Genomic DNA, 27,657 nt, shown 5'->3' with positions numbered 1-27,657 from the left:
CCGGCCTCAGTCAGTTAATTAGTGGAATTTGAAAGACAATTTTTTACAAATTCGCACGAAACGCGATGTGTTTCCATATGATTATAAATTTTATATTAATTAATTTTCGAGATGAAAGATTAAATTGATACGATTCGACGTCAAATTTGATGTCTTCTTGACGATATCTTCGAAATCGAAAGAACTTTTAAAATTCATCGTAAAACAATTGTTCCAATTAACGAAATAAAATCCTGTTAAAACAATTATTTCTCGAGAGATAAAAAATATAATTTTCCTAAAAATATTAATTTCGAAATACAAATTTTACGTAAACTTTCGATTACGAAAAGCAAGTTTTTAAGTTCCATTATTTTAAAGCTCAAAATCTTTGTTATACGATATTGAAACGATTAAATAAAAAATATTCAAATTCAGCAAAACAACATTCCCATTTATTTGAGAAACGAGTTCAACGCGTACAATCTATTCAACTCGGTTTGGAAAGCATTGGCAAGGAATCTCCTTCTTCCTTCGGGAGCCAGTATCGAGAGACATTTTACGGGAAATCAACGAGAATGCTTTGTACGTTGGCCAAAAAGGAATCGAGCCGGAATTGCTTCCAGATATTGACGTAACTAGCAGAATTCAGTGAATTGCTATCACGATCCTGTTAATCGAACGACATGCGATTTATTCCGCTGACCCAGCTAAAGCTTGCACGTGGACACGATTCGCGCATTGTTATTAGTCGTCGAAAAATTGATGGAAACCAATAAAATCGCGGCTGTATATATCAATGAACGAACTTTTCCGATTCGAGTAACTTTAAAACGATAAACTTTTTAAACTTTGCCAATTTTCATCGATCGATTGCAATAATATTTCTTGATCCGATGTTTATCATGATTTCTTTTAATATCGTTTCCCAATCGAATTTTATTTCTAATAAATATAAATAGGATTCATTGTATAATTAAATCTTAATTATGTTGTTTACAATAAAAGAAAAAGGAACGTTACCTCGAGATAGATTTCGGAATGTGGATTAAAGGTGTTGTTGACCGAGTGGAGAGAGACGTTGAGGTGCGGCAGGCCGTGGAAGACCTTAGCGAGCTGCGGTACCGTGTACTGTTCGGGAAGCTGCTGACCGCCCGCCATTTTGGAGAACCCTTGTCTGCCGAAAACCCCGTTGAAGAGCTCCTCCTACTCGTCAAGACATGCTACGAGACCTGGAACAGCAAGAACGGGTTAAGAATTGCTCCCGGCTTTTTCTTCCTCCAAGATTTCGTGACATTAAGAGAAATAAAATAAACATCCTCGTTTCTTTCTTTTTAAAAAATATTCATATTAATATCTTAGAATATATCTTAGATAGAAAAGAAATCAAATTTTAAAAATACAAAAGAATCAAACAAATTATTTCTCACCTTCTTGCAAAGAATTCGATTACAAGATTACAAGATTCGGTGAGGTGATCAAATGCTTACGAACTATAACTGTATGTTAAAAAAAAGTATCGTGTCCTTTGTCGCGTTCCTTGGAAAAAAGAGAGCGGCAAAAGTGATGGATCAGCAAATCAAGTGAGAAAATCGATTCTCCACGAAAGAAAGAAACCCTTATATTTAGAGCGGGCCGATTATCCGATTTGGCGTGTAATTAAACCGGTAATCGCCGTGCAAAAAGGAGGATCCAATTCTGTCTGGATATCGTTTAGTTTTCGAATCGAATCGAATCGAGTCGAATCGAATGAAGGCGCAGATCGAACCGTGCCCTCGACGCGGTTTAATCTTTGTCAGATACGTCGACGTCGCCCGATGATGCGCTCTCTTTATCCTCCCTCTCTCGCCCCCTCTCGCACTCTTTGTCACTCCTTCGAAACGCTTTGCCAGGCCTGATTCAATTACGCTCGAAGCGCCGTTGTGGAAGCAACGAGCGCTTAATTAATGAAATCTGTGCCAGCTGCTCCATTCCGCTCTCGTCGACGACGATACCCGACAAGAACATGTGCCTCTTCCGGAAATATCTCCAGATTCTTTTTAACGAATTATTACCCCTCCCCGGCGACCGTGCTCGAATGGAATCACCGAGGATCTCCTCATATCGGTTACCTTTTGTCCACCTTTCCCTCAGTTTCCTTTTCGTCTTTGCGCTCTTTCTATAGTTTGGGCGAAGAATGTGGATTCTTATTAGCCAAATCAAATTTTTATGAACGTGAAAAATGGAAAGAAACGGAGAGATTTAGATATTTTGCGTGTCATTTTAGTAAGTTTGTATATCGGTCGTTTAATTATTATAATTATTGATTAACTTCTCTGATTATTTATGGGAATATCGAATTTTAAAAAAATAATTAGGATATTTTTCTATTTTTAATTATGCAATGAGTTTTAAAAATGGATAAATAGAACGTACAATAACATGATATTTTATATGTTTCGAAGCTTTATGTGAATTTATATATCTATTAGCATATTCATAGCATTTATTTCAAGGTATAAATAAATCTTTCTCAAGTACGCAACTGTTGATCAACCCTCCAAATCTCATACATATTTCCCGAACACAGAATACCACTCTCATAAAATGAATTTATCATAAACAGTTTGAGTGTCACTTGAAATTGTTTGTCTTAAAAATTAAAGACAAAATCTTGTCAAAATTAAACACCGGTTTAATAATTTAATTTTCCATCAACTCACTCTAACATCTTGTTACACATTTGAATCTACATCAAGATGAAAGAAAATGTGAAAATTTATAACAAAGATCGTATAAACTCAAGAATGAAATTGAAATTGGGCGAATTGGAAGTACGCACAATGGAGGAGGAATCTTTGATTACACAGCATCCTGCGTGCTGCGGCGCTTGATTTACATAACCGCCGGGTTCTATTCCTCCGTTCCGTCCCTCTTTCGATCGCCACACCCACGCGTGTACACCACCCTCTGTCTGTCGAACTATACCTGTCGAATTCAACGCACAATTTTCCAAAGCGATTTTTGCAACTGAGACGAAAAGAAACGGATGTTCCACGAAGATCTTGTGTTAAGGATAAATGGAATATTAACATATCAAGTGGCGTAGAAAATTGATGATTTCCGGCAATATCTACAGGTCGACCAGCTCTGCAACCGGAATCTTTTAGTTGCACGACATCATCGATTGCAATCTTCTCGTCTTCTTTTCCTTCTTCTCGTTCCAGTGAAATATAACAGGATACGATCGTTCGAAGTAGAGAAAGTTGTTTTTCTCTCTCTAACTTGTATCAGAAGATTGTACAAAATGTTGTAATAATCGTGGAGGAAGATTCGAAGAACGTGTTGTTTAAAGAAAAAAATTAGAACCTTCGGAATTGAATTCATTCAATGTGCACGATATAAATTGATCTCTTTTATTCATTGCACGCCGTCATCAATTGTGTCGAGCTCTTCCTACTTTCACCGTCTTTTCCCCCTCTCCTTTCTTGGTTTAGGAACGAACAGAAGAACGATCGATCTAAAATTTTATTAATATTCCCGGAGACGATTGGATATCGATCTTGATCTTAACTTATTTAAGGATCGATCTTTTCTATTACGTGTCTTTCTTATGTCATTTAATAATTAAAAGACACTTGCTTTTAACTTCTATTAAAAAGATAGAAATCTTGATATGCAAGTATTTTAATCAGGAATATAAAGTAAAATAGATAATTTCAACTATTCTCCCATAAAAATTAGAAAAAAATCAAATCATATTTCTTCTCTGATCTTGATAATATAATTACAAGAGGATAATTAGGCTGAGAACGAAAAAAAAAGATTGGATTATCTCCAGACTATAAAATAACCTCTTATCAAATTAAAGATTTTAACCAAAAAAAAGAAAAATTGAAATTCGAATCATCAATTTTCTATTCCCTAAGTTTAGAATTTTATTAATATAAATCGTGTCGACAATTTTAAACGATATTGACACGATGAAACAAATTTTCTGAAAACTATATTATCCAACCACGAAATATCGTATCCTCTGTTTCGTTCTGAAACGATCGGACCTTACTTTGCATTCCAGGTCACACAGCTCTTTGTCGTGGTCGTCGTTTGGAATTATAAACACGAGAGAGAGGAGCGGGCTTTTTATACGACTTTTAAAAAACGACGGAGGTAAGAGCAGAGGGAAGTTTGGTCCATTCTTGAACTTCCTCAGAACACCGTGGGAAAAGATCAGCTGCCGTATGCCGGCTTTAAACTACATTACACCTGGTCGCTCTCCGGACACAATGTCGGCCATTCCAGCCTCTTCTCCAGCCACGTCCTCGCCTCCACGTTATTTCCACATTTTCGACCGTTTATCCGTACGAATAACACCAAATACCACCTCTCTTCCCTCCCTCCTTCGAATTGAATATTTTATCGAACTCGATGAAATATTATTCACAATTAGATTGCATTACTCCCAAAAGGGATTAAGAATAATAGTTAAATTAATTGATACACAAGAATCTGATACACAAGAATCTGAAATATTATTCACAATTAGATTGCATTACTCCCAAAAGGGATTAAGAATAATAGTTAAATTAATTGATACACAAGAATCTGATACACAAGAATCTGAAATATTATTCACAATTAGATTGCATTACTCCCAAAAGGGATTAAGAATAATAGTTAAATTAATTGATACACAAGAATCTGATACACAAGAATCTGATACACAAGAATCTGAAATATTATTCACAATTAGATTGCATTACTCCCAAAAGGAATTAAGAATAATAGTTAAATTAATTGATACACAAGACAGAATTTTGATCATGAAAGTTAATAGATAACGATAAAAAATAAAAATCTTAATCCAATCTTTCGAAAAGCTTTGGTGCACAGCTTCACTAAATAGAACGATAGATGAAAAATATTGGCTATATATATATTGCTCGAGGGAGACGATATACGTTGCACCAGGCCGTAATCACGATCGTTATTGTGCGAGGTTGCTCTTTCGTGGTTCCCATACGCCACCACAGGCAACCAGCTGCTCGAGTATGAAATTCTTCGGATCCGTCAGAGGTTGGATCGGCGGCGGGAGACAAGTGCACTCGTTCTCAGGTGGCCGCGCATTCCGCCGAGATAGCGGCGGCACGCCGTTTGAATAACTTTGGCCGAAACTATTCGCGCGGCCGTTTTCTCCTCCGCGGATAATCACTCGAACGGATTCCATCGAGAGTTTAATGTTGGTCTGCAAGGTCGCTGCTCCATTCTCACGCACGAAAAGTGTACTCGTACGCGATTTTCTAACGGGTTGTTCAAGAGGCATGCCTTTTGGGTGACGAGGAAGGCCAGAGTTTTTCGAGAGAAAAGCAAGGAAGGTCCTTGAGTTTATGTACACGGTGTGCGGGATATAAAAGTCGTTGGATATTTGATAATCGAGGGGAGGAAGAATGGTATAAATCGTCGTGAAATATGATCAAGGATTTTATTTAATATTATTATTTAAGAATCGAATTTTATCTTGTAATTGAGATAGATAATGCAATGCTCCAACTATGCGATAAAAGATTTTGAAACGCTCGAGGAATTTTAAATACGTTGCTCGAGTAACTTGTGTTATCTCGGCCAGCTTAGAAAGAGAGAAGAGAGAGAGAAAAAAAAGTGATCCGAATTAGAATATACGTGGTGCATATGGTGTGATTAGATTAGAAACACGTGTTCTATTTGATTAAGAGCAATTTAAATTTAAACAAGCCTTTGATAACCTTCTATCCTTAAGTCTAATATATACAACAAATACTTTACAAATTCAACGATTTGGGTAAACGTTTCTTTTTTTTTTTTTTCCTTCTCTCTCTCCTATACAAATATTGCGATAAAACACGATTGTCACTTGAAATTTCAAAGATATTTACAGAGGTTGATTAACTCTTAGACACCTTACAACATCTCGACAAATATTGTCGTGTGCAATGGCGCCTCAAGATTATTACTTACATACATACGTATATCCATTCACAGGAGAAGATTGACTCATGTCTCTGCATTAACAATCACGATCTCTATCTCTTCAATCATGTATTCAATTCATTGATGATCTACGTATATACGAGCTATTTCAGATGATGCACATTTAAATTTAAAAATTATTCTACGAACAAATGAAAAGCGCTACGTGTATTTTTTTCAAATTCTGAATTGATCAAATTCGCTTTTAAAAAATTTCCAAGAAGAGAAAAAACTCTTAAAAAAAAGATCCCCATTCCCTCAAAAATTATCCTCTGACTTTTCCTATCCAATCCAATCCAACCGTGGAAAAATCGCGGATTAAAATACACTTTACACACGCACGCAATACAAATAGCTGGAAGGATCGTTTCCAACTTTCCACGCTCTCCCTGCATCTTTCATCCACGAAGGTTAAACACATACCTCGTGTACACGTTGCATTAACAAACAAGCCCAAAATTGTTGCAGGAATCACCTGAGCTCCGCCGGGAGGGAAGCCAACGCGATGTACAACTGGATTAAGCTCATCTGGGCCGCGCAATGGTGATTAACATTTACGAGCCGTGTTCCGACCGGCCCACCGAAAGAGTAGCGCATCATCATCGTTTACGCGCGACAGAAACTAGACTAGAACGTTCCGTTCCGCTCGTTCCTGCAGCAACAAAGCTTATTGGCCTGCTCGAGCAATTAATCCGAGAGATCTATTACGTTATTCGAAAGCCATCGTGGATTTATTCGATCCTGATTCCGGTTAATTGCCTTCCAGGGGATGAAACGTTTTTTTTACGGGGATGTTTTGGAGCGAATTGAATTTGGAGATGGAGGGTGAGTGGATCTGCGTGAAAAAATAAGGAGAGAATTTAGAGGTGTTGTTTCAGGAAATCGATTTATTTTGAAACGAAACAAACTTCCGCCGTAATGTATGAAAATATGTTTTATAACTGCTCGATTTATTCTTCTCTCTATGAATTGTGTATGGGTTATAAATGAGATGTCTTTGAGGAGGATCGATTCTAAAGCAAACGGAAAAGAAGAATCCTTTTATTTTTTTAAATTCTTCAACAATCGATAAGCTTATAATGTTTTGGAGGATTTTCAAGAAACGTTGAAAAGATAAAATTATTGGAATTATTGGATTAAATTTCGTGCGGGAATTCTCGAGGAGAGATTTTAGAAATGAAAAAAACGAGGCGGATTGAATATCGAGGGAATAATTAAAATTTCTTATTTCCACAGTAGTGCGGGCAAACGATTTCGCGGTTATCAGGATTATCTTATCAGGAGGGAATGCTTTTTTTACTTACGTTTCGCGCACTGTTGCACTACGGTATTTCTTGAGACCTTTTCGCCTCCATGTTTTAAATTCCGTATCGATCCACGATATTATTCGTGTGAATAATAAATAAAACGTGTACTTTACATGTTGTCCCACGATAAAAATTATTGTGATTAAAAAATTACACCTTACTTCCGTAACGCCAAGCGTGTATTTCCGTAATGTTACGTAACACTTTCGCGGTAATTTTAACTAAAAAATTAGAAAACCACAAATGTTTTCGATCAAAACGAGGACATTGAATTTCAATATTTAAATTGATCAATTTCCATTTAATTAATTTCGATATATATATGTGTATCACACTATCATTTTAAAAAATATTTCTTTATTATTTTTTTTTCAAAAATAATAAAAATTTCATTGAAATGAACACTCTTTAAATACAAAACATAAATAAATAAAATAAAATAAAAACTTACTTTGAATGGAACAAATGGGAAATCAATTATATCTACATATAGATATGGCGAAGATAATCTCGATTTTTATAATGTTTTTTTATTGCCATGAATACTTGCGATTCACGCGGCATATACCTTGTTCACGAGCGGAATTGCACTAAGAAAATTCCGAATACGGCGACGATAGATATCGAGGATCATGACTCATAAATTCGATTTCACACGATTCCTCGATAATTCATCGGGAAATTGTTTAAACAAGCTGAATAATTTCGTGTATAACCGAATATACACGGACAACAATACGATTCGAGCATTAATGGGAACGTGCGTAAAATCAAAATGGCGAGCGGAGCCCACGATTAATTATTTCACCTGTGTAATTTCCATGGCGATCATCGTCAGATAACCGCGATTCTTCCTCTGAAATGCCGTATTATTCGAGACATTCCTCCTCCGTGAAACGAGAAGGAATTAAAGATTAAACGAATCCCCGAGAGATTCGTAACAGTTGAACCTTTTTTAAGAATTCATCGATTCGAATAAAGATTCCATTCATTTTTTTCCTCTTTTTTTATAGTACTTTGATAATTGTGAAAGATAACGGTGCACGATACAAGTAGTTTTATCTATCGATCTCGTAGAAATAATCATTTTGTTTTTACCTGGAATTCGTGCAATTTTAATTTTTGTTTTTAATTTTTCTCGTTGGAATAAGATATATCTATCGAAAAAAACGCTTCCTGAAAATAGTCGACAATTAAGCGTCAATTCTTCCGCAAATTACAGTTATTACCACTGAGAGAAAGAAAAAGATGGAGTTGAAAAATGTAGCTTATTCTGTGGGTACAAAAAAGAGGTACAACTTGTCAAGTATTTCCTATCGAAATTACAGTTGCTTTCAAAAGTTTTTAAGAAACTTTCGATTTTTAAAAATTACTTTTATTTGGACAGATATTCGAGATTAAAGAATATTAAAATATCTATAAATATCTTTTCAGAGCGTTTTAAAAATTTAGTAGAATATCTCGTTCGAAGCGATATTCGAGGTTTAAAGATTCTAAAATATTTATTGAGAAACGATACTCGTGCTTTAAATTATTCAACATACTAATTCGAAGGATTTTTAATTTTTTAAAACACGAGATGCGATTGAAGGAAATTATTGTAAAGCGTAATTCGATTATTATTTGAATTATCCAAGAAGAAGGAATCGAATAATTAGGGCATGATAAGCGACGAAAATTAGCTATCTAGTACAGGGAACACTTCAGGAACAAGTTTGGTATAGAGGATATAGTGGATTAAATCGAGGAAGAACTTTCCTTTGAATCCTGTTCTAAGTAAAGTGAAACTTTCGAAGACGTGGAACGAAACGGAAATGTAATTTGAAACTTGAGGAGGTTCGACCCTGTCAGACCGCTTCCATGACCACCCTTATAAAAACTAAACGGTTTTGGTTCTCCAACAATATGTAAAAACAACATAAAGAAAAACGGAGATGATTGTTTTTCAATTATATTCTTCATTCTTTATTCCTTTATTTATCTTTTAATTATCAAACTGAATATTATCAAAATGTGTTTAAATCAAACTAAATGTATTTGAACATATCTGAAAATATTTAAAAATGATTAATTTATTCTTTATAAAGCATTTTCTCTTATGTTTTATGTTTATGTTTATTATTCTTTTACATTATTACTTAATAGTTCATATTAATTGAATATAATAAAAAATTTCCTTACCAATTAATGTAATAAATATAATACTTAACAAAGGAATCATATCTAAAACTAAGAATGCAACCATGAAATGATTCACTGATACAAAAACAAAAATATCTTACTCTCATTATTCACAATAATATCCTAAAATTAATCATTACTTTCCAATAATTAGATAATGAATAATAAATTAAATGACAATCATATCTTGTGAAAAAAATAATCAATATTAACATGGAATAACACAATCCATAATTTTATTCTCAATTTTATCCATACTTGGTTTCATACTCCAAACTTTCAAGTCGCTCTTAAGCTTCTCTCTTAAAAGCTGTTGAGGAAGCTTTCTTGGTCGTTTAATGTCGCGACTATAAAAAAGGAATCACGGATTATCACGAGTCGTTTAAAGGCACGTTCAACCTGTTCCTTGTGTTTTCGTTATCCGAATATAAAGCGGACAGTTATTAACGTTAAAAGCACGACGAGCTATCGATAGTCATCTTCCACGAAATTGCAACGAAACTTTTCCACGTTTTTTTGAGACAATGAGAAAACTTTCTCGAATTGACTTCTCTCTCTTTTTCCTTGTTACCTCCCTCTTGTTTTCTTTTTTCTTTTCCCTTCTCTCTCTCTCTCTTTTTGGAAAGCAGAGAGATGGAGGCAAGTGATCGCGACTCGTAGACGGAGCATCGGATATTCGAAATTTCCGTGAAAAGTTTTGCGCGCATGAATTACTGAACCGACGGATGCTGATCGCTCGTTATCATGCATGCAACGCCCGTTGAATTTTAACGTGCTCGAAACGAGAATCCGACGAAAAAGTTTGATTAAGTCCGCGGGTAAGGTGATTCGTTTGTTTTCCAAACTTGCCTCGATTCGCTTTAAAATTTCTAACTTCAGATTTACTTTAGATTCGTGTTTGTTAATTTTGCACGAACACGTGTTGGGATAATTAGTTAAAAAAAGACGAGTTGAATTTGAATTGTCGTTTTTCTTCCAGTTAGAGCAACGAATAAAATAATCATTCCTCGATGCGTTAAATAATCCAAGTTTATATAATGTAATTTTATTTCTAATATATGCAGATATAATGTTTAAATAGTAAAATTGTTTAATTAATTCGCAATTAATCACACGTCACCACCAGCCAACATGGCAACATTTCACTACCAACGCGTTAAATTTTCAAACAGAAAATCTATTTAATGTTCTCAACTAATAATCCAGTCTAAATTTTATATCATTACAAATATATATTAATGTTTTGAATAATTAATTTTAAAATTCGTTCACAATTCTTCAATGATACTTTATGAAATATAAAACAATGCAAAAATTAAGATTATTTAATTGAAATAAATAATCATTCATATCGTGTTACTATAAATTTACAATTAATACTTCTAAAGAATAATTATATTTCGTCACATTATACTGCAACATGCAACGAATAAAATAACACAAAAGATGCAAGAATAACAATTATAACAATTTTCATATATAAATATATCATCCATTACTTGATAGATTGGAATAAGAACAGATTTCAAGTATTAAAAATCATGCACATCCTAATTTGCTCGTTAACAACAACGTTATATCAAATTAATTTATTAAATTAAATTTCATTCGTAACAAAAATCAACGAAGTAGGATGTGAATCATCGTTTTAACACGCCACAGATTGTTCATTCTGCTCGATCAACCGATTGCATTTAAACTTCCTGAATATTTCCGGCCGATGGATGTCCGTTAAAGATTCATTTAACAGATAGCATACAACTGGAGAGCCTACATTGAAACGGGTTGACCCGTGTGTGCGCAACATCCAATCTTGGTAAAATTTCCCAAAGAGAGATGTAATGACGTGAGGTGAAATCGAAAAGACCGACTATATCCGTCTTTGCTTACGAATCTGCAAAAGTTAGAAGTCAAGGATAGAAAGGAATTAATATTCTAAGAGAAAATTCTTTTTTGAAAGGATGATTTATCAAAGAGTTGTGAAGATAGGTACAAAAGATATTTTATATGATGATTTTAATTTAAGTCACACTTGGAATTTGGAATGGAAAGAATTTAATATTGGATAAATTATGTCTCAATATTATTTAGAGCCTGAAAGAAATTTTCTTTTTGAAGAATTTATTAAGATTGAATTATCAAATTAAACAAGAGCCAAATTACTCAATTCTAATATCTAATTAAATATTTTATCCACGAGTATACACAAATACAGAGACTCTAATTTATAATAATCGAACATTGGAATTTAAAAACATTAAATCAATGCATTTTATCTCTCGAGAATCTGAAAAAGTTTGTAATATTAGTTTCTAATTTAAGTCTTAAATGACTCATCCTATGAATTACAACGAAATCGTTTAATCGACGCCCCCGCAATCTCTATTCACATTTGCCCAGAACTCTAAACACCTGGCACAATGAACGGCACTTATTGTTCCACCGAAAGTGGAATTATACTTCCCTTAGAGTTTCGAGCTTCGTGTTAAGTAAGTAAGTAAGTTGGGAATCAAGTTCATTGCAAACGATCGCTAACGCCACGCCAACGACAATCGATTTATCTTATAGCGATTATACTTTTCAATGGGTTATGCAATCTTCTGCACTTGGGACAAGGATTTCAGGGACAAATTAAGAGGCGCATATCCAATTGTTCAAACGCGTGTGTATCATATTGAATGGAATTAAACAGCGTGAATATATTTCCGACACAATGAATGCCAAGCAACTTTATTATTGCGTTAGCTTCTCGTTTATTAAGCGGCGTGGCGAGTATGATTCTGGAAATGGAATGATTAAGACAGAGATTAGTTGTTGAATTTATTTTCCTTGATATGCCACACTGAGTAGTAATATATTTTTTTTTTTTATAACAAAATTTTACACGTAATTTCATGGATTCATCTCGTTGATTATTTGCATAATCAAAATGATTAAAAATAAGGCTTAAAATGGATCATCCTTTGAAACGAGAAAGGGAATGAATTTTTTTTTTTCAACGCAGAGGAAACTGATTCACGCATTCGTTGATGTATGATTCATGATACAGAGAAAGAGGATGATACTTGTGCATGTAGATAAGCTTTCTTTTTTTCGCTCGAATCTTCTCAGAAGAGATAAATTTGAAGATGGCCAAGATGATATCTTGCTTATTTTTATCGATCTTCGTATTCGAATCGATCTTCAACGATTCAATTTTTCTCCACAAATAAGAAGAAAAAGTTGGCCACCAAGTTACACGCTCGCAAATTTACATTATCTTCATTCACTTCTCCACCATTCAAAGTTTTCGATCATCGCTTCCGTTTTACGAGGCTTCCGTTTTCTATCTCCCTCCCAGCCTTCCTCCACGGACAAAAGCGACAATTTTCTTCCACGTCTTCCCCGCACACGGATAGCTTTTACGAGCAAATGCACAGTTTACGATGGCGCGCAGAATTATTGCATTTTTCTCTTCGTCCATGCCTCCTCTCTCTCTCTTTCTCTCTCGTGCCTTTTTTTTTTCTTTTATCATTTCTAAAGAAATGCTTTATTCGCGATGAAATTGCATCGAGAGCCTTCCAAGAAAAGTATTTTACGATCAGCCATGACAACATTTACGATGGACAGAGAATCGTGGACACCGAGTCAGTCAACCAACAACTATGTTGTTTCGAATTTCTATATTTCGCGTAAAAATTCTGTTCCGCTCCAACCATCGGTATTACTATTATCTCTCTCTCTCTCTCTCTCTCTCTCTCTCTCTCTCTCTCTTTTTCTTCTTCCTTTTTCTTTTTTCTCGAACAGAGAGCTTTTAAAAATACGCGGGGCAGGAAAAAGTCTAGAAGCAGCGACGTAGAAAAAGAAGCAAAAATGTTTTGCATCCCTTGTGTTTCGGGAGGTAAAACATTTTTTTACGGGGCAAGTTGGTTCGGTTGGTTCTTGTCGACAGCTTGAAACGTTGAAAAACTACTGAAAACGGCTATTCACGGCCTTGGATGGAACTATGAGCCCACTGTGAGGAGGAGGAGGAGGATTACGGGGGAAAGGGTGTGCGTTGGACGACAAAATTTGAAACGATTCAGCGTTCAAGCGGCCCGGATAATTCGAATTAGAGGGGGCTACTTGCACTTTCCATGTCGTAAAACGTTTGAAAGATATCGATAAAAGTCACGAGATAGAGTTTACTGAGAGGGGAATCTTTGATTCGTAACTTTTCCTTTCTTATCCCATTTGTTACAATTATTCTTAAACTTAGGTTTAAGAAAGATTGTTCAATAATTATACCAATCAAATTCTTTAATACAATTATAAAATGATTAAACGATGTGTATCGTGAAATTGAAGGAATTATCTGTAATATTTCGATAATCATGCATGAAAAATCACGAATCAGGGACAGTCTGTCATCTGTCAATACGATCGATTCCTTTTTTTTTTTTCTCTACGCATTGTCGAAGAGATCTGTATGACTAAACTGCATTGTTCTAAAGCCCTCGATATGCGTCACAACGGGGAACGAGGTGCGCACGAATCTCGAAAAAAAACCACGTTCCCAACGCGCGTTAAGCACAAGAAAGCGTCAAATAGGTCATGCTTCGTTATCTTTCTTTCGTTCGTGTCCCCAATTCTCTCCATCCACACGGAATATCAAATCGAAACGAATGCGAAGAGAACCAACGGCAAGAAGTTATCATCAAAAAAAAAAAAAAATCCTTTGTAACCTCCGTGTATTGTGTCCTCGATAATCTAAAAAATTTCCCTCGGTGCGTATTTTTTTCGAATATTTCCGGAGCGCAAGTTTTCACCGTCGATTTTTTCAATGAATCGTGAAGAGTGTAATTCGTAGCCGAATGTACAGGGTGTCTCGAAAATGTGTCTCGAGAATAAAAGAATAAATAATTTTCGAATTTTATATTATATTATTTATTATTCGAATTAAATTATATTATTATTTCAGCCGCGAGAAGAAGCAAAAAATAACATGGAATAACATCACCCCGATCGATTTTACATTTTGCATTATGAAAATCTTCGAATTTCGATTTAAAAAAAAAAAAGGAAAAAAGAAATCTCGAAAAGACAATTTCCCCTCCTTTTTTACCGCCTCTTGAACGCATACTTATACCCCGAGACACCCTGTACACGACGAAACAGCGCATACGTCACTCGATCCAACAATGTCAGCAATACGTCGAAGAGGAAACGGTGGAGCGATAGAGGGAGAACGAGCGAGGTACACAACTGAGAGGATAGAGTGTCGGAGGAGCGCGAGGGAAAGAGAGAGAGAGAGCGCAACGACTTCCGCCGATCGATTTCTGCGCTCTCGCGGTTAACTCCCGCGTGCTGCTCCTTTATGCCACGCCTTCCCCTCCCCTCTCGTATCTCGCTTCGGTTATCGACTATTTAATCCCGATCGATCGAGATCCTGTACACCCGATAACCGATCATCTCCCTCCTCCCTGTCCTACATTGATACTCGATCGCTTCTGCACAGCGTCGATTAATCGACGTGAAATTGATATCCCAATCCCCCCCCCCCTATAACCTTCCGATTGTTCCGTGACACCCGTTTTCGGGCTTTCGAATTAATTGGTTGCGGTTTCCTCGCGAAGTTTGACAGTTTTAAGATACGGCGATGAGCTGTAATCTCGATGTGCATCGCGGTTATCTACAATTTGATTCGGACGAGGATACGATATTTGGATACGTTCTTTTTTCTTAAGAAGATTTATCGTTTGAATTTCGAGGAGGTGGAGATAAGAGTTTCGTTATTAAAATTAGAAAAAAAGTATCGCGTTATGAAGATATATACGGGGAGGGGTGTAATGGCGAGAGATAAAGTTTGTTACGAAAAAAAATCTAAGTTTGAAATGATCTTAATAATGATAATAAGGAAGTTTATGCGGGTTTTATGTAACTATGTAAAATATTTTCTTACTTTGTTACCGACGGAAATAATTCAGGCTTCCATTAGAAGAGGAACACGCTCTGTACGCGAACACTTGCTACTTAGCGTGAATAACGTATCAACGAAGCTATTAAAAGCTATTGAAAAAGTAACGAGAGAGTATATTCAAACGAAAGATCGCGAGTTCGATGGAAAATTTACGTGTATTAATTACGCGTAATTATTATTAAGAATAGAATCGAACGCATTGAAATATCTTCTTTCGCGGAATTAATTAAATTAAATTGTGCAAATTATTATGGGGAAAGAAAAATAAATTTCAACGTGATAGGAAAAGAAGAAAGAAATATCAAGAAAATATTCCTTTCGAAATTATCACCGCATTCAGATATGTCAAAATAATAATAATAATAATAATAATACGAGGTCTCTCGTTACTCTGAATCGCGATTGTTCCACAATCGATTCTTCTTCCGTCTCTGCGAACCGGAAACTCGAAAGGGAAATACACGCGATCGAAAGGAGGCGCGGCGATAAGGAGGTCGTTTGATAAAAGTGTACGCTTCGTAGTGAAACGAAATTACGGGGACGGAGAATGGAAATGGAGGAAAGGGAAAACTTGCCGCGACGCTATTATCCGCGTTACAGAGTTAAACCGCACCCGTCGCCTGTTACAAAGATTCAAAACGTCGATGCGAAACTCCCTTTGAATTTCTCCCTTTCTCGTATTCCTTCCACCCAGTGAAACGACACCGAGAAAAATTCCACCAAATTAAATAATTCCTTCCATATTAAACATTTTCGATTAAAGATATCTGAATTGATCGATTTTTATATTGATTAGATAGAAAGATCTTGATCGTCGACTGATCTATATCGATTCACCAAAAATCTGATGGCTCATTTCCAAGAAATTAAAAAATTAAAAATCAAAATTTGTTTATGTTAAAATTTCTAAAGTTCTATAATCTATAAAATAATATTTTGTGATCTTTGTAATCTTATGTATAAAGAAGGTTAAGAAAATTAACGACTTTGAGATAATTAACGAAAGGATCACTTTGATATCTCTTAAAGTAATTATCTCTCTGTAAAGTAATTATATTAAAATAAATAAGTTAAAAGTGACAGTGTACTCTCTAAAAAACACTTTCCAACTCACATAAGTTGGGAATCACTGTTCTATTGGACGACTATTGATTTAACTGATTCAATATCTCGAATCATTTCATGCTATTCGATCGATGCTATTCGCGCGTCTGTGATTTATAAAATTTATTCAGTTGGAAATTGAATTGACTTTAAAGAAGATTTTTCTCGAAATTAAAAAATACATTTTTAAAATGATCTCGGGTATTTTAAAATTTATTACAATACCGATTTATGTATAAAATTTTATAAAATTTGTGTTTTGTATCGATTTCAAATTCTTTTTCAAGAATTTCATCAATAATAATTCTTTCTTATTCCCTCGGCAAGATGGAACGAGGAGAAAGAGAAAAAGGAAGGAAAAGAAAGGAAATCACGAAGCGCGACGCAAACACTGTTTAAATCTTCAAAGGCGCTTCTCTATTTCGGCGAAAGAATAAGTCTACCAGGAGATCTCTTTCAGTTCTTCATATTATCCTGGCTCTGGCTGTCGGGCTTCGAGGAACCAATAATGTCGTTCAAGGAATGATTACGGAATGCAAATACCGAATCGAGTTCCTCAATGGGAATGCGACTCGGTTCCTGGAGGCCAAGTATCGATTAAAATCTTCGAAACAATGGATCAATCGTTAAATCTTATTTTTATATTGAACAGAGCTCCCTTTCTAATTTTAATATTTATCTTCAATCAATTAAGTTCGATCAATTTGTATATTTCTCTTACTATCGATCTCCTAATATGCTTTATACAATACTTTTCATAAAAGTTTCGATGGCAAATTGAACTCTTCGCGAAGACGATTAGAAAATTATATGAAAGATATCAATTTTTCATCCCACTTTCTACTTAATTCCCATGCACGCCGCTCCAAATTGTCCCTTTCATCATCCCCAAAAGCGTTCCATGAAATTCCAAATAGGGGGCACTGATGCATTACCAAGTGATCATTTTCCAATTTTCCCCGCCATAAATTCGAAAAGATTGTCCTCGTCTAAGATAAACGAGCTCCTCCATCCGCACCTCAATCTTCAAAAAAAATTTCACCGATATTTCCACGAGATCGAAAAAATCTCAATTTTTGATATAATAAAAATCGAGCGCGAAATTTAAATGATTAAAAATCCTAATAATTTTTTATTCACGTCGATTCAGCCGGTTGAAATTCAACTGCTTACTGCGAGTTTCCCTTCTCCTCGATCCCCTCGGATCTTTTTGCATATTTCAAAGCCGAGCCGGAAGATCGTTCGTCTCGAACGATTTAAGCCGCGATTTAAGTAAAAGAATCGCACGGTTGTTCGCGCGTGTATGATAAATTCATACGGCGGGATACAAGGTAAATACGTATTAGCCGAGAACTCGAGCAGTTTAAATCCTGGAAGAGATTTTGTGGAGAAGAAAAGGAAGGATCGGTGGGGGAGGAGTGGAGATGCAATTTTTCGACCAGATGCCACCGTGTGTCTTTCCAGTGGTAAACGCAACGATTTACAACGTTACCAAAGTCGAGTGCAGCATACGACCGTATAAACAGGACTGTCGGCCAGATGCTGGAGAAAATTTTTCTCTGCTCGATCTTTTCTTCATTTCCATAGTATTTCTTATAGTTCATCGAATTTCGATATTTTTCGATCATATAATATTTCGTTAACATTCAATGTATTATAACAATTGTTTCCTTCACTCCTGCTTGTTACACATATCAAAGTTTGAGGATACATTTCGTATGAATCAACTTAATAGATTTTCTTTGTTACATTTGTTGTATAGCGAACGAGTCGATGTTATAAAATCATAGCTTGTTTAAACCCGATCGATGAAACATCGCCTCGCATGAATCACCGATGCAATTGTTCTAATTGTAAGTCATTCGATTCGTATTTCATGTAGGAGGGGGGGAAATAAAAATATAAATAAAAAAAGGAAAAAGTGCTTTGGAACGTGAGATGAGAGAATAATAATAATAATAATAATAAAAAGAGGAATAAAAAGTATTCCAAGAAGAGCGAAGTAAAGAATAATTGCTCGATCGATCGAAGCTTTGCCAACCTTTCCTTGCGTGTAAATCCTCGGATATTATAGATACATGTATACAGAGTGACCAGAAGGTTGAAGCCACGTGGCTTGCAGTTGCTTGCAATGATTAACTGCGACAGGGTATACATGCAACAGTATATGCATGGCACAAGTTGAGAATCGAACGGCTTTTCAAAGTATATATCTTTAAATTAGAAAATCGATCTTGAAAAAAATCTTTAAAAAATTAGAAAATCGAACGACTTTCAAAGTGTACATCTTTAAATTAAAAAATCGATCTTGAAAAAAATCTTTAAAAAATTAGAAAATCGAACGGCTTTCAAAGTATATATCTTTAAATTAGAAAGTCGATTTTGAAAAAAATCTTTAAAAAATTAGAAAATTGAACGGCTTTCAAAGTATGTATCTTTAAATTAAAAAGTCGATCTTGAAAAAAACCATGAAAAAATTTTTCATGGATTTAAATGGGAGATTATTTCAAGGAAGACAGCGCATGTATCGACCAATGTAAGTTACGAGAAATAAAGAATATGCTGCAAGTTGATACGATAATGCATGCTTAATTGATGCTCGAGTGCATAAGCACGTGTTTCCGGAAATCGGAGCTCGCCACTCGAGAGTGATAAACATTGTGGAAAAGAGAGAAAAAGATATTTGAAAATAAGAATTTTTTAAAAATCAATGGGTATAACTGATATATATAAGATATAGTAGAATATCAATTCTAATGAATCGTCGAGCAGCACGTTATTTCCATTTAAAAATAAAATAATAGTTTTTAGCGTCAATTTAGACAGGATTTGTATAGTGAATTTATAAAGTGATGTATTGGAAATCAGTAAGTATATAAGAAATATAATTATTCTTCAAATTATACTTGTATTACATTATCTACTTGTACATTTCACAATCGAAAAGAAGAAAAGTGTATTCCTTCTTCCATCGTTACATCTAAAAGACGTGTCTTTGTTATACACGCCAATGAAAAAACACGATGCTACATATACATAAGGACTAAGAATACAGATGGACTAAGAGGAGTATTATAGGGCACAATGGAAAAGAGGAGAATTTAATGAGAATTCGATTAGAAAAACATTAAAATTCACAGTTAGCAGACAATATACGTGTACAAGTCAATATACTCTACAATATACTCACCATATATATATATATATATACCATACAGAGACATTCATTTCTTGTTAGACCTTTTACTTCGAACGTTTTATGTACGAGATACAATCGCATCGAAAGTTGTTATTCGACCTGTCATCATTTGCATCGCCGCATACGAGACGGCTATATATTCGAGCAATAAACCGATAAAAGAAAATAACTCGTTCCCTTCGATATTTTTTTTTTTATCTTCAAATCGAAGAGAATTAAAATTTTTCTCTTCGTTAAATTAATTTGAAAAAAAGCAATTCTTTTCTCCTCTCAAGAAAATTCCAAACGTCGAATCGTCCTCCGGAACATCGAAAGGCCAACGATTTTTCCCTTCTTCCTCTTATCCCCTCCCTGATGAATAGACATCGAGATGAGAAATCTTTCTTCTGAGAAGAGAAGGAAAAATTGCGCGACACCTGCGCGAGGAAGGCGAACAACTCGGTCGCGTTCGTTTATTCGAGGGAGAGGAAAAAAGGAGAGAGGAAGAAATCCAACATTTTAACTTTAATATTACTCGCGTTTTATGGTAATTACTTTCCTCAGCGTCCATTACGCCGGACGTTTGTTGCTAGATGCACGCGGATCCCACGCTACCCGCATTCTGGGCCCGGGACTATAACGCTGTTTGCGCTACTTTTTCTGCCCCGTTTTTAATTATAAAAGTTTCCCTTTAGCCACCCCTTTTCGCGCTACCCAGTTCACCGATCCCGTGCAACTTTTAAAATGCACTCACCGATGCGCGCCCCCCGGAAAATAGCCCGGCAATTTTTTCGCCATCTTTATTACGGATGCGCGAGTAATCTTCCGTTTCCTTAAAAAAGATTAAAATTGATTCGAGCGAGGAAATAATTTTGAAATAAGGATCGACGAGACACTCTTTTTTTTTTGTTAAATTTTCATCCAAACATGGATTTCATCGATTAAGATTGAAAGTTAATGGAAATTTTATAATTATCTGTAAAAGTATAAAAAGAAAAGGAAATTTGGAAGATATATTTATCGAAGGCAGCATTCAGAAACCAGTTCTCAAACATAAAGATTTAACCGATTCGCTATTGCAATCATAATTTATTTATAATACTGCGAATCATTTGTTGAATCAATCGTTCTGTGTAATTTTAATATGTGTGTATACGTAAAGTCATTTTTGATCATCATCAGTATTATATATATAGCATTAAATATGAATGGATTCATTCAACAAAATCATACCCGATAATGTATTTACATAATGGAATTCTTTGATCACTGTGAAATAGAAAAGATGTAGAATTAGTAACATTGATAGAAAAAAAAAAAAAAATTAGATTCATACAAAATTTGAAAAAATTAAGAAACAGATAAGAGTTAGTTAAATAATACGAATGAAAAAAATCGAACTGTAGCTGTGATTATCCGCATTTTCACATCCAAGATCCTCAAGATAAGGAAGGGCGTTGATAAACGGCATCATTTAAGCTCAAGTTTCTTGAATAATTACGGTAACGTGTCGAAGGCGGGTGTACAATTGCCGTGTCCGAGATATAATTTATTTGTGGCCCCTTTTCACGGGGGTGGGTAATTTTTCTTTTTTATTCAAGGCACGCCAGGGAGGCTGGGAAGAGGCAGAAGTGATGCAACGTACCCGGGGCGCTTCTGCATAGTTTGCTTTGCAATTCTACTCCGCTAAAAAGTCCCCTTGCCCTGGCCTGTTTCTCGCCTCGCTTCTCGTCTCGTGACTTGATGGCAATGAGGCCCGAAGCGTTTGCTTGGAAAATTCAACCTCTGAAAAGGGACGTCACTATCGCGCGCAAACCATGTTAATTCAAAGATAATTTGCGGCGGAAACCGGCTCAAAACTTCCTTCCTCCTTTCCTCCCTCCTTCTTTCAACTTTAACGATTGTTGAAGTTGTTTAACGCTACTTCTCACGTTGTTTCGAAGTTGTAATAATTGTCTTTAGTCTCGTTCGCCGAGTCACACTTTGTCCCAACATTGACAGACGATAAAATTCTGATTTATTATTAATATATTGCGAAATCTGTCATCTGTCGTCAAGAGTGTAACAACTATTGTAAAAATTTCATACAGAGATGATATTTTGTGAGAAAAAAATGTGTGAAATATAAATTTATAATTCATAAAATTTATAATATTAATATGCAAGAGGATTTGGTAATCGATATCGTTTTGATCATCAATTAAGATATTCTTTAAAACTATTTTAACATTTTTCGAATCGAGCTTGTTTATTATCTGATATATAACAGATTATTAACAAAAATATAAACCGCAACGAATTTCTTGAACATTAGTCTAATAAAAATTTCTAAAGACCGTCCGCTCTTTTAAATTGTTCGAGATGGTTGCACATGCAAGAAGCTCGTGCAAGTAGATAATTGCATTATAGGATAAGGTCTTACGATATGAATACCACGGATGAATATATAATTTCAACGGAATTCAAGAGAACAGATAGCACAAAAGGAAGAAAGTTATCGAGGCCGATAACTCGACGAGTATAATTCATAATTAAATTTCATTCAAGCAGATATTTCGAGCAAAAATCCACGGAGCAGCCTGTATAAAGCACATTTTTTTTTTTCGTCATAGCTCCGTTCATATAGCGCTATATACATCTCCTTTTCTACGAGAGAGCAATATAGAAGGAGGTTTCTTTTGTCGCCGTGTTTCGCCCTCGGCGATTTCCCTCCATGGTGGATTAACAGCGGTAGAAACTCTTTATTCCTTCGGGATTAGTCGCTATCCGGTTCTAAATTTGAAAACGTTTACGTAATTTCGTTCTGCTACAGTTGTTGCCCGATAAGCCAAAGAGAAAGCTTCGAAAGAAGTTTATCTGGCGAGCTGGTTCCTCGACCAGTCCCCGTTTCCTTCGCTTCGGCCAACAAAAGTGATTCTCGAATTAATTCCTCTCGATATCATTCCGATCCATTCCGATCATTTTATAAATTAGGCACAGAGAGGAGTGAAAATATTTTTACTCCAGTTTTTCGCAGCCTTTCATCTTCGTCAGATCGAATTTTCATATGGAAGTTTTATCGTTGAAATGATAATGAAATTTAAGATATGTTTGGATCAAATTATTCGATAAGTGAGATAATAAATACAATGATGTATATGTATATCTATAATATGATTATATTCCATATGGTAATTATATCTTATAAGAAATGATAAACATATCGTTTGAATTTATCTCTTTTTAAATTTTCCTTCGTCATTTCATTTGATTAATTTCAATTTTTTTCTACGATGATACAAAATTTTGTTTTAAAATCATCGAAAAAAATATCTGAATCCGATAATTGTGAATAAATAAACCAAGAATTTAAAAAGTAGTTTCGAGCATTCAAGTGTAATCATTCTCAACAGTTATATACGACCATATTACTCGATCAATTCATGCCTCGATTCTTTTCAGTTAGTTCAGATTCGAGGCATAACAAGCCAAATAATTGACTACTTCTCTCGGTTCAATAACGCCAGTTTTGTCAATCTCGAACACCCCCTCGTTAAATGGCCCTTGCTCTTTAAATATGGAATACATGGGAGGGGATAATCTTCGCCAATCGATGTAAATTAAAGAAAAAGTCTTAACTTTCCTCTTTCTTCTCTTTTTCATTATTCTTAACATATTTTTTATTCCATCTTAAAAACAATAGCAATTATAACATTTTTTATAATTACTTTCACTATTGCTCTGATTGATAACATAAATTCTTTTGAATATCACACGGTGTGTTATGAATCTCTAGATCGAAAACGTCATAAAACATTTTTCAAACTTGCAAAACTTGAGTATAATAATATTCTATCAAATTTGAGAAGATACTATTTTTTTACGAATAACGCCAAGTATCTCGACAAAATCGCAATGAAAGCGTGTCGTTTCGTAAACGGCCGCTTTACATTGGCTGCAAGCTGCACGGAAGAAGCTCGAAGCAGGCGACGATACGATACGATACGATGGACAGGTGGCCTTTAAGGGTCGGAAAAAGCACACGCGTGACACGTCCAGTTTGGAGGCGAGGAACGAGTTTGCTCGGATACGATCTCGGATTTCGAGCCGCGTTTTCAAGGGTGAAGAAGGAGGCAGACGAGAGTAACGGGCATCAGGAAGACTTCCACTCGGTCAGAGCCCGATATCCCCTTTGTCTGGAAACGTCGGCTTTTTTCGCATTCCGCTGAGGCTCGAATAGATAGGCCTCTCACCTTGCATACCGATCGTTTGTTTAAGTCTCAAGATGCGCCATAGACCGACCACTGGCACCCGCCAGCTTCACGTATATATAGCGATGCATCACTGCATTCCAATGAGCCGCTCGCCCGTATTGCCGATTCAATAATGCTTCCGTTCGATTCAACCACGAAACGCGCGTGCCCTGCGAGGAACGTGGGTCGCGTGTCACGCGAAAATATCTCCACTTTTTTCCAACGGTCTTTGCTCGCAGGGAGCAAGTCGACAGTCGACGAACCCTTTGACGAGCATCGTCAATCGGCAATTTCTTTCCTGATTTTCTTTATGAATTGTAATTAAGTATGCGTGTTGTAATTAATCGAGCGGTAATAATTATGGTCGGCACGTTCGATTGTTGTATCCGGTGACCTACGATTATAGTTACCGGAAGAAGAAGATGAAGATGGTGTTGTATCAAGTTACTAGAGAAAGTGTGTGGTGTGCGAGGGTCAAGGATTTGACTCGTACGTACGCTATACGTTTTAAAATCTCTGTTGGATAATTTATTTTGACTAATTATTTGTTTATTGTTATTTCGTATTATTGTACACTCAAGTAATATATTTACTCTAATTTTTATTTGGTATTTGTATAACTAAAAATTATAATTTTAAAAGTGATAACAAAATGATATGTTCCGTAATGATCCATAATGATAAGTAATAGATTATAAATCAAGCGTAATAATACGTAACTATTGGAGTTGAGTGTACACGATGACGACTTTGCACGTGATTCGAGTTCATTAGAAGCGAAGGGTGAGTTAAGGGTAGTAACTATCGATTGGCCCAATTATTCCGACGACGTGATGTGTCCAAGTTTAAACCGATTGTTTTTCTTTTCTCGTCCATTAAACTTTTACCGTTCGCGAAACGCATTCGTTCAAATTTGATAAATGATTGAAAAATTGTATCAATTCGCCGTTTAAAAAATAGAAGAACGTTGCGTATTATTATCTCCCGGCGTTAATGTTGGTAAATTTATAAATTAACAAACGTCACTGGTGAATTAAATATGATATACAAGTGTTCGTAAGATAACGCATTGATTTATATTTGACGTTACATTAACAAGATACTTATTAAAGTGTAAAGAATAAATCTATTATATCATTAGCTAGGAAAATTTAAAGCATTAATTACCGTTCGAACTAAATAAGCTATCAAACGGCAGATAATTATCTCGAATCGTTAAACGATCAAAATGAATCGTATACCATGGGTGTATTTAACTGGTTATCTGTAATTTAAGCGATAGATAACAAAAACTACTTTATTCGTTACTTGATCGGTTAATTATCTTTGCCGTGATTTAACGAATTGACATTACTGAAACACGTCCCATTCCCATTTGTAAATGTTTAAAAGAATTATATTTCGGTCGAAAATACGGATTTTCTCGGATTTTCTTCAAAGCATAGTTCGATAAGTTTGAAGAATCTTCATATAATTTTTCGCGTATTAAAATAATTTTATTAAAATAATACCGTCGTGTCCTAGTTTCATTGAAATTGACACTACTTGCAATTGCTTGTTATTGATTTAGAACATCTCGATGAAGAGAGCTTTTATATCAAATAAAAACAAACACATAATTTAATATTGCGTATGAACGAATATGCGAATGCATGTGGAAATTTCTATATAAGTTAACGTTGATTTTTAAATCATTGTAAAATCAAAAATTTAAAAAAAAGAACCAATTCGAAATACCAGTGTATTACTGCAATATACGCAACAAAATCAAATATACCTGCTCTCTTTTTTTTTTCAAATTTTTGTTTGTAAATTATTTGAGTAATATACAAGAAAAAATAAAATTTCACACGAGAGCTATCATCATTGAAATACTAGATATTTCGTGTTTTGTTCTTTATTCAATGAAACAAATAGATAATATCGACTACTTCGTTCGAATGTTTAGATTTGTATTTTTTTATCTGTATTTTTATTTCACCTTTACTTCTTAAATATCTGATTCTTTGAAACAAAGAAAAAATTTGCGATCAATATTATTTATATATGTACTCATTATACATTCATTAAAGAGAATCTAAAGCGTTATATAATAGAAATAGACATAAACAATAAATACAACAATAAATATAATTTCTTAGATCAGATTATTTTTGAGAACGTATTGTCTTAAGAAAACTTTCTATATGTAAAAACGTGTAATATATATGTTTAAAAGAAATCTTTTAATTAAATAAAACATTCAATTTTTTATAATAAAATCTCTATCAGCAAAGAATTAATAAAATTGTTTGTAAAAAATGTATGTAAAGAATACTTATGTTCAATTAAACATTAAAAAAAGAATGAGAAATAATACCTAAAAGTATTATATCAAGAAATATATCATCAGTGTGATATAGTAAGCTAAAATGATTGTTTGTCGAACCAATAAATAGGTTAGGATATTACAATTTCTCATTACGTAAAAAGTCACTCGGAGAGTGAAACTTATTCTAATGATAGATTATCGCACGTTGCGGTTTTTCGATTCCCACAAATCGATCGAGTATATTACGACTATTTTATTGACTAACTCTACCAATTTTCAAAAGTATGCATAAAATCAGATTGTCAATATGAAAATAACGGATAAAGTGATTAACAGTTAGTTACATGTTTCTAACCTCTAACACCTAACCTTAGTTCATCTAATCTGACTCTAATGTAATAAAAAAAAAGGAAAAAAAAGAAATAAAGAACATATTGCTGTTAATTTACAAGAATATTATACGTATAATATGAAAATAATATCACTGTGTTATTGTCACATTGTTATATCAAATATGGGAATATTTTTTCCCATAGAGATAGTTAAATTTTATTTTTTATAATATAAAATAAAACGAAAACAATGAAAAATAATAGTATAATAGTATATCGACAGATTTTTATAATTTGATATAAAAAATTATGTCTGATTTAAATTAAATTAAAATCTAATTCTATTACATTTAATAAAAGCAATAAATAGGTAATATTTTTTATATATTCATAGAAACAAGACAATGTGACAATGTAACAAGTCTCATTATTATAATTCGCGGTATACCAGACAACGAATCTCCCCTTTTGAATATCTTTACTGCACTTACTTGTCATTCTCACACGTTTCTTTTCAGCAACGGTTGCCGGCGCGCTCGCCTTGAGAGAGGGTGCGTTGCATGAGGTACCCGCATAGTCTGACGCGTTCTTCTCAATTTCTTTGAATTTTTCTGTAGCTACACCGAAAATCCACCCCTCGTTTATAGAGAGCATGCACGCAGACACGTAACACAACGACGTCACAGGAGACAAGCATGGAAAGAAGCATACACACCCGCATGCGATCCCGTACAAACCGTAACCTTACACGAACGTCGCGCCAAGTGTGTACTGTGTATCGATCCCGAGAGTACACACGAAGACGGCTCTGAGCGCCACCACATTCTCTCTGTCTCTCTTATCTCGTGGGAGAGGCGCTGTCTCTTGTTGTTGCTTTCGTTAGAATACCGATAGTTACTTAAACTTCGTATATATTTTGAGCATAAGTAAACAAATCATTGAAACTCCGTCGTACACGATATTTGTTTCCATGCAACATCGACTAATAACGAGGACAATAGTTTTTGTCCAACGATTTACCGGCTTTGTGTTATAATTGTAATTGTTAAACAATTGAAACGATATATTTCTATTATTATGTATTATTTAGTTATGTATTACGTAAAAAAA

General features: G+C 34.8%; 1 protein-coding gene across 7 annotated transcripts in view; it reads right to left on the bottom strand.

The window, feature by feature from the left end:
• LOC107963982 (protein tweety) overlaps positions 1–27,657 on the bottom strand; it is a 41,149-nt gene that overhangs the window by 13,347 nt on the left and 145 nt on the right. For 4 of the 7 annotated variants that reach the window (XM_016917223.2, XM_016917234.2, XM_016917232.2 and 1 more), the window contains exon 2: positions 1,003–1,211. In XM_016917223.2, the coding sequence (XP_016772712.1) occupies positions 1,003–1,140 (138 nt within the window). In that variant the 5' untranslated portion in view covers positions 1,141–1,211. Of the gene's footprint in view, positions 1–1,002; positions 1,212–7,268; positions 7,493–7,722; positions 7,859–27,038; positions 27,322–27,657 lie in introns of those variants that run through there. The other 3 variants (XM_016917229.2, XM_016917226.2, XM_016917228.2) reach the window with 3 other exon arrangements.

Source organism: Apis mellifera, linkage group LG1, assembly GCF_003254395.2.
Source record: "Apis mellifera strain DH4 linkage group LG1, Amel_HAv3.1, whole genome shotgun sequence".
NCBI classification, from domain to species: domain Eukaryota; kingdom Metazoa; phylum Arthropoda; class Insecta; order Hymenoptera; family Apidae; genus Apis; species Apis mellifera.
The sequence above is the reverse complement of the archived record's forward strand: the minus strand, read 5'-3'. Positions and strand labels throughout refer to the sequence as shown.